We start from the raw sequence: 9,427 nt of genomic DNA on the forward strand, positions 1-9,427 counted from the left end.
GCGGCATTTATTGTTATTGGTACAGAAACTATGTACAAAAATATACAGACAACATTATAATCCAAATCAACTAAAATTGTTTAAAAAGGAGCACACACTTCATTCATCGTCTTCATCATCTGACAGTGGTCGTGATCTATGAAGGACAAAAAAGAAGTCAGTTTACTTTTACTTTGCAATTATCTGAGTCACAGACTATAGCAAGCACCACCACACTGTTTACATGTTCACAAGACTAAACTTTTATCATGCTCCACGATGCATGTCATTATAGTAACACACACCTCCCTAACCCTTGTTCAGAGCACTAAGGGCCTGATTTACTAACAGGATTGCGCCCATTTCTGGCGTAAAATAGCGGTCGTAAACATAAAACGGTATTTACTAAGCGAGCGCAGCGCATATTAACGCTTTGTGGGTGCTGACGGGGAGGACACAAAAAGGTGGGTGGAAACATGCGCAAATATTTGGGAGGAGCGAAGATAAGTGCGCCTAATGATGTATTGCGGGGTATTTACTAAACTGCCTGGCAAGCGCACATTTGCGCGCTAATTCTCCGCCTCATAAAAGCACGTTCATTGAGTCTGAAAACGTTGATATGGCAGCAGTGATAAGAGAAAGGGGAAGAAAGAAGACAGAGACAGCGCACAGAAATATTTTTTTCAACTCGTATAACACATTTTCAGTTAAGTTAACCACAAATCATTAGACGGTACAGGTTAACCAGCCACGCAATACTTCAATTACTGAACCAGATCAGAGACGACATCTAACCCTGCAACCGGAGATCACATTCCATTCAATCAGTTGGTAAACATTGCAAATATTGGCACCGGATCATTTCAAACAGTTATAGTATCAGCAGTTGATACATCTCAGCCTTCACAAATATTCACACAGGTACTCGAAGCATTGCTATGGCGCACTGGTCAATACATTTCCCCACTGCCACAGCTGAAATTATAGGACATCAAACAGGACTTTTTTTTAAATCGCAAACTTTCCGAACGTAATATGAACCATTGATTGCACCCACGTCCATATATATTGTAGTGAACCCATGTCCCTTGTAGAAATTATTAATCTCGCCATGTACACATCTATATTGTTATAATAGACAGTTTATGCATTAATGCATTGCCACCAATAGCATATTCTTTATAATCGTGTTCTTTTAAACATCTTGCTGTATGTGATGGCGGGCAGAACAACAATATAGCAGCGCACACATTGAATCAGGTTCAGTGATTGAGCGAACGTGAACCAATATATCTATCTCCACTTCGCGGAAGCTTCATTTTCTCTTCCTAAATTAATACCACGGAAGATGCGGAAAAACACAGTGCGTTAATGTGCGAACGCAGTTTAAGCAGCGGTAGCAATGTCAGTAAATCAGGCCCTATATAGGGCGGAGTAAACACAGTTTGCCCAGCGCAGATCTGGTTTGATAAATACCAAGTAAAATGCGCAAAAACACTGCGTTAATTTGCGAACGCAGATTAAGCAGCGCTCGCATATTAGTAAATCAGGCCTAAGAATGGCAGATAATGTTTCAGAAAATTACCGTTTTTCTCTAGACAATAAAAAAAAAATGACAATGGAATAAACTTTTCTCCATGGTACTCAACACTTGTTGTTACACCTGGAACTCGTTCATTGTGCGATTTAATCAGGAACCTACGTGTGGTTTAATCAGGAACTTCCATAACTGGTAAAAAACCTCTTCAATGAATCAGTGTAACTGTAGCTTGATGTCACCCTTACTACCTCCCTTGACCTGGTAGACACGCCCCTCAGTCCCCTACTGAACTCTCGGTTTTCGCACTGTTCTCTCCGGAGAGCAGCCTCGACTCTATCCCTGCCCTCGCAGGGGAGTTGCACTCTTTTGGCTTTCTCTCAGGAGAGCACTCTTTCTCCCCCTCTTGCAGGTGAGTTGCCCCTCTATCTCTCTGTGTTCACATGGAGCAGGCCCTCACTCTCTAACAGCAGCGACTGCAGAAGATTTCTCGTTAGCCAAAAACACTTTAATGATGATATATAGTACCGAGTACTATGCACCGGCCCCCCCCCATGCTCAGTTGAAAATATAAATACTGTACGATGTCGTAGGACTACACCTGATTAATGGTGCACTTTTTTGTGAACAAGGACAGCACAACACGGGCTAAATAAGAAATAATTTCATACTACACTCATTGATGGATGACAGATTATATGAGATGCTAACGTTATGTCTACTGATTAACTTGAGGCTAAGGTTGGATCCAGAATGCTACTGAAATTGGTTGGTCAACTGCTCAGAGGATACGGTTCAGATCTAGTGTTTGAATTATGCCTAGCAATAGAAATAACCAAAATAAGTGGGTTTCAGATAAAATACATCCACATTTGAATGAAAATGTTTATTTTGTTAGAATATCAAATAAATATATCAAAATGTGCACTTAAATACCCATGGCCTTAGGTTGTACATTTGTATTTGTCATTCTAAAACAAATTTCTATTCTACCTTCTTATTTGGCCATGATGGCTTCAAAGTTGAAATGATGGTTTCTAATTTTGGCAATAAATCTAGGTAACGTGCTAGTAAATAACCAAAATCATATTGAGGTGGGCTTGATGCGTTCACTTCCCCCATACACATACACGGGGTGTCCGTCAGCCTCAGAAGCACCTCACTTATAGTCCAAAATATTATGTTTTTGTTTGTTTGTAAGAGCCTTGCTTGCAGTACTGGAATTACTTTACCTCTTCTTTATTTCTATCCACAGCAGCAAGCCCCTATATTTCCCTACATGTGCATATGCGCGCGCACACACACACACACACACACAATTAATAGTAAAAATATACTATTATAAGATAGATATACAAATATAGACTAATACTGTTATCGTCCCACAGCAGGTTAAAATTACCTCCTAGGCGCCTTGCTGCTACCAGCTTCCTCCTCATCCAATACTGGCAGCTCGTTCTCCTTCTCTGGCTCTGGCTTCCTGCCGGGTCCGCCAAAAAAATCCCCGATGCCTTTCTGCCATGTAGGTGTTGGTCTCGGACACACAGGATTACCACCGGCATACTTACCGGCTTTGGCTGAAAAAACAAGCACTCGTAAAATACATCTTTAACTAGGTTATAGTTTTAAGCACAGCATTTATGTGGAAAAACTTCATATACAACACATTCGTGTGGTTAGCAAGCACTAGACATATAATGAAACCTCACCAGCAGCGCTTGCTTCTTTACTACTGGATGCATTTGCGGAGCTGGAGGCTCCAAGCGATTTTCGAGGTGCGGTTGCAGCCACAGCTGTGGGAATAATGTCCACAGAAAAGTGTACAGTAAGTGTAATATCTCCTTTTAGAAGCACAGATAAGCACACAATGAATTAACCAATGTCATATGAATGTTCAGATAATAATAAAACTACCATCGTTAATAACTACCAAAAACAATGACTTGTGTCTCATGGCGCCAAATTCAGGTAACGTTAGCTTACTTACTGGCGCCAGTTTTTGTATTAGAGTTGGCCAAGTTAACGTTTGCCCTAACACACACAATGTCTCATGGCCCCTACATTCAGCTCCGAATTTCGTTGAACTTCCAGGTGTTTGGTGGAACGTTAAGAGACCGTCAAACATATCTGAAGATGACAATGGCTTTCTTTGGAAATTCTAGCCAGTACCGTGAGCCAAACACGCTATTGACAGCTCACAACAGCTAACCAACGTTAGGTTTTTAAGGGTAACTTCCCGTCTTAGCCTATATATTGTTAACATTTCTAATGTAACGATCAGTAATTGCTGTTTAAGTTCAGTCATCGTGAAAAGTGTGAATCGTGAAAGAACAAACCACGCTAAGTAAGTGCCTGCTAGCTAACCTCAGCCAACTTTAACGTAGAAAAATGCAAGATAATCAGGAAGCGGGCTACCAAATGGTTCACGTTGAATGTTTAAAGTTATCAGCTCTCAGATTATAAGTAAAGTCTTAACTTACCCTTTCTGTACGTCCCAGCTCCAGCATCAGCCTTTGTACGAACCATATTTTGGGTTAGGCAGTAGACTGATCTAAAGCTATCGCAGAAGTAAAGTTTCCGTCAGAGACATACAGAGAAAAGACGACCTTTCCGGATTCCCGCCAGGTCTTAAATCTGTCGCCTGGGTGGTGTTCTTACGTCTTTACGTAGGCATATTCCCGCCCCTTTTAAATTATGCCGCGTTTCAAACCGCTCCATATCGTAGCGTTTTCTAGTTCCGCCCCACGGCTAAAAATCCCACTAAACAAACATGTCTGTTGTTGTAAAAATAGTGTTTAATAAATCAACCTTACATATTTAAGGCGTGACGAATGTGTATAAATTGAATGAAGTCTTATTTGACTAATTTCTTAGCGTACTTTATTTTTGCATGTGCGAAAACAGCTACAACGAAGGGGGCGTTCCCTATTTCCGCCCCTTAAATAGTTCCATGAAACTAGCGGATTTAAGGATTTCTGTAGCGGGAATAAGACGTCCGGTCAGTCCGAAACGGCAGAATATACCGTCAAAATAAAAGTACAATTAAACGCTCTCCTGAAACTCGATTTGTTGACAGAAATCACACTTTTGACTGTAGGTGTGTCTTGCTAAAATCATTTTAACGTCTGTCTTCAATATTTTAGGACAGCGAATAGTATAAACAGCAGAAATTTTTAGTAAAATGGACACACGTTGCAAGCGTGTCTGTCATTTACAGCATAGGGAGCCATCGGCAACGTAGTGACGGCTTTGCATCGTTTTATTTGTTGATATTTGGCACTTTAATAGCCTATAAACTGATCTTCCAAATTCAGCATGGCTCACTTCTGTTTTTAGTGCTGTTTAACTGCTTTGACGTCGAAAATGTGAGTTTTAGGTTGTAGAAATGTATAACAAACGAACAATCATCACGTTTTATGAATTAATTACAATCTTCATAAATCCAGACTCAGTTTGCCACGTTTAGCCTAAATAATGAGACAGCTACCCAGATAGCAAATCATTTTGGCTTTGTTTTGGTATACATATGGCCTCTTTGGGCTTCTTTTGGCACATGAAAAGCTCCCTCTAATCTTTTGGGCGATCTGTGGCTTGATTATGATTTGCCATAATAAATAAAGGGCGTCATGTTATTCTGGCTTAGTTATTAGCGTTAGTAGCGCTGATGCCTTCTAGTTTGGCCTGTTTGTGTCCTCTGTTGACATGTCTGTTGACAGCTGAACCCTCGGCCAATCGCACCCACCGCCACTGCATTGCGGTACATCTACTCTACCCAATGCCCTATGCCAGCATTTATATACAATATACATTATTGCCACCACTGAAATGTTTCTTCGTCCCTACATCCCCTACCCCTCTAACAGTAAGCCTATTGGCACAGTAATCTGGTCTTGCCTGTATCATGTATTTACCACCAGATGTCTGTATACTTATTATATCCAGTGACTAAATGCTGGCTGTGTATAACCCCTGTTGCTTCCTTTCCCCTCCTGCCACACAACCCTTCCTCCTCCCCCTTTCCCCCCGTCCCACCTTCCTGTCTCCACCCGGCTGACCTCAAGCAGATGGGTCCCCCCTTATGTGCCGTGGTTCTGCTTAAGGTTTCTTCCTGCCAAGCAGGGAGTTTTTCCTTGCCCCTGTTGCCGTTGTGCATGCACTAAGGGGGTTTAGGCTCTGGGCTCTGTTAAGCGCCTAGAGGCAATTGTATTGTTATGGCGCTATACAAATAAAATTGAATTGAATTGAATTGAAAAGTTGTGGCTTATGTCTGGTTAACCAGACGAAATTGTGATGAGCGGGACGGGATCTCATGACTTACGGGCGCGCTTTGGCATCTCTCTGGCTTGCCAAAAGGCTGCGCAAACGCCGGGAATTTTGAACATTCGATGCACAGAGAAGAGCCCCAGCTACACACTAAGGTAAGTCGCATTTTTTTCTCTTTTAAAAAGTTATTAGACATTATTATTGCTCACATCAAGATACTCATATTCGTTTATCTGTTTTAAACGCCCGTCATGCCCTCTGCAACGTTACATTTAAATAGCCTAATGTTGGATTTGCTATAATTCAGTGAGCCGGTCTTTATTTTCCTTCTAGCTATTTCTAGTGGATAAAACGCCTAGCTAGCATTTAACGTGCATAAAAGCATTTTAGATGTTAAAGGTGCTCTAAGTGTTCTTGCGCGGTTTCTAAGGTAAAACATTTTTTGTCCCCTATAGGCTAGTAAACATCTCATCACAGTCCTCTAGCTGCCTGTCCTCTGAATATATATATTAAAAAAACATTTTTTTAAACGGTGTCCGTTGTCAGCCCAGGCTCCAAAAACGGCAACAATAACAATATGGTCCAGGATGCACCAACTAGCCACCAACTATAATCTTCAAAAAATACATAATTTTTAGCTTCAGGTTGGTAGGTAAGCCAGTATTTTTGCGAAATGCGAGTTTCCATGACAGATTCAAGACGCACACCTATCTTCCACATGATGAGTTTGTTTGGCAACGCTTACAGTTGGAACTTTGCATAGTGAAGAAGATTGTAGCATGCATTATTTCTGTTTAAATCCAGTTACATCTGTTAAAATCACTGACACTGAAAACCTTTTTTGTGTATGTCCTCAATTTCAGACGCAGTGAGGCGCAACCCCACCTGCTCGACCGCTACTGATTTAGAGATTGCGGAGGCCGTGAAATGATGGTTTTACTGGGCTGGGGATAGGGAGGGCGGGAGGAAAAAACGCCAGCCGGCTCCCAACCAGGAGCGAGAGTGAATTGTAATAAAAAAAAATATCAATTTAAAATATATTGTTTCATTTTTTTGTGCATAACACACACAGAACACAGTTTAACCATGTAACTTCATATATGAGCCTAGAATACTAGAACATTAAATGTTTTTCCATAAAACCACATAAATAAATAAATAGGAACACTTTGGGTCAGTTATGGCATCACTCTGGGTCATTTATGGGGGGGTCACTTTGGGTCAGTTATGGCATCACTTTGGGTCATTTATGGGGTCACTTTGGGTCAGTTATGGCATCACTTTGGGTCATTTATGGCTTCTTTTTGGTAAGGTTTGGGGGGTTTTGGCATCTATTTGGGATACTTCTGGCTAAGGTTTGGTATTCCAAAATTGGTTTTGGCTGAGTTTTGGCCTCCTTTTGTTTTTCTTTTGGCACGCCTAATTTGGCCCAAATTTGGGCCGTACATCATTCCAAAGCTTTGCCAAAATGGCAAAGAAAAACTAAGAAAACTAAATCTTGTGCACCCTCAACATGGGGGTAAAATGACATCCCTATAACATGACCTTTCAAATGATATATGATTTACAGGGCCTGAATCGCTTTTGTGGCATTGGCGGGGCATCTTGTGCCAACTGTGATGAGTGGACATTATAATAGTAATGATAATGGTAACTGTGATGAGTGGATTCTGCCTCACTCAAGATCCTCCCTTGCTGATGCTCTGTCCTGACATTCAGTGTGGTCTCATCTTTCCCTGTTTTGCCAGTCTGTCCTAATCTCATCTGGGTCTGGGTCTGGGTCTGGCTCCGGCTCTTTGGATGCAGCTGATGTACTGGGCTCATCATCTGTCTGATTATATATTATTATTGTTACCATTATTATTATTACCATTATCATTACTATTATAATGTCCACTCATCACAGTTGGCACAAGTTGCCCCGCCAATGCCACAAAAGCGATTCAGGCCCTGTAAATCATATGTCATTTGAAAGGTCATGTTATAGGGATGTCATTTTACCCCCATGTTGAGGTGCACAAGATTTAGTTTTCTTATTTCAGCAATTTGAATATTAGGTGTGCTCTCCATTCGTGTCTATGGCGAATGGCACAGTTGGCACAAGATGCCCCGCCAATGCCACAAAAGCGATTCAGGCCCTGTAAATCATATGTCATTTGAAAGGTCATGTTGTCAGGATGTCATTTTACCCCCATGTTGAGGTGCACAAGATTTAGTTTTCTTATTTCAGCTATTTGAATATTAGGTGTGCTCTCCATTCGTGTCTATGGCGAATGGTGCAGCGGGCACAAAATGCCCCGCCAATGCCACAAAGGCGATTCAGGCCCTGTAAATCATATGTCATTTGAAAGGTCATGTTGTCAGGATGTCATTTTACCCCCATGTTGAGGTGCACAAGATTTAGTTTTCTTATTTCAGCTATTTGAATATTAGGTGTGCTCTCCATTCGTGTCTATGGCGAATGGTGCAGCGGGCACAAGATGCCCCGCCAATGCCACAAAAGCGATTCAGGCCCTGTAAATCATATGTCATTTGAAAGGTCATGTTGTCAGATGTCATTTTACCCCCATGTTGAGGGTGCACAAGATGTAGTTTTCTTATTTCAGCTATTTGAATATGTGCTCTCCATTCGTGTCTATGGCGAATGGCACAGTTGGCACAAGATGCCCCGCCAATGCCACAAAAGCGATTCAGGACATATAATCCATATATCATTTGAAAGGTCATGTTGTAAGGATTTCATTTTACCCCCATGTTGAGGGTGCACAAGACTTAGTTTTCCTATTTCAAGTATTTGAATGTCATGCATGCACTCTAATTGTGTGCATTGTATAATGCCTTGTTTAATGGCTTTCATCAATAAGCTGTAGTGTTTAGTGTAACCCTCTTAGTTTCTTTGGTCTTCAAATAAGAAATAAGTTATTTCTCGAATAAGGCAAATGATGTATGTATCCCAAATTATATATATCCCCCTGAAAAAGATAGAGCCATTTTTAGAGCTATTGAAAAATAGTAGGCTACTTTTATCATGTAATTTGAACCATCTGGAAGGTTTCCACCAAACATCTTCATTAATTTCTCATTCTTATACATTAAAAGGCGAAATTTCGCCCGTTCGGTGGCTGCATGGAATTCATTATCATTATTGTTAGGGATTCCCATTGTTAACCGCTGTGGATCCGTATAAATCGCGGGACTTTTATTTTGATATTTTGGCTAACTTTTAGCCGTTTTGGCTAACAGTTTTCATATCCGGTTTGAACGTTCTATTCCCGCTAGGTTCACGCTGCTCTTCCTCTTTGTCGAACTTTGTTATGACCAAGTTTTTTTTCAGAGTCATAGTAAATTAAAAATAGAACTAGTATTTATACAATGCCTTTAAATTATAACCCTGATCTCAACTATGTAGTTGTATGTAATGTATTAACAATAAGTAGAAGACCATTAGAAATGAAAGATAAACAAAGAAAATAAAGATTATTTACATTTTATTCAATATATATATATATATATATATATATGAACTCTGCCAAAAAAGTTTGCAAATTTGTGTTTGGTCGATTAGTTCTCTGTTGTTATTGTCTGACTTAAGTCTTCATTCCTGTGTACTATCATAATACACCATAAATCATCACATCTTCAAATGGC

General features: G+C 40.5%; 1 protein-coding gene across 1 annotated transcript; it reads right to left on the minus strand.

Annotated features, from left to right (window-relative positions):
- pclaf (PCNA clamp associated factor) lies at positions 1-4,070 on the minus strand. Its single transcript, XM_080841913.1, has 4 exons — positions 3,997-4,070; positions 3,226-3,309; positions 2,919-3,093; positions 1-136 (listed from the first exon to the last, which is right to left on the minus strand). The coding sequence occupies exons 1-4, from the start codon at positions 4,040-4,042 to the stop codon at positions 100-102; spliced, it is 342 nt and encodes a 113-aa protein (XP_080698039.1). The 5' UTR covers positions 4,043-4,070; the 3' UTR covers positions 1-99.
- Between the last annotated feature and the right edge of the window lie 5,357 nt (positions 4,071-9,427).

The sequence above is a fragment of the Sprattus sprattus genome (genome assembly GCF_963457725.1).
Source record: "Sprattus sprattus genome assembly, chromosome: 7".
In the NCBI taxonomy this organism is placed as follows: Eukaryota; Metazoa; Chordata; class Actinopteri; order Clupeiformes; family Clupeidae; genus Sprattus; species Sprattus sprattus.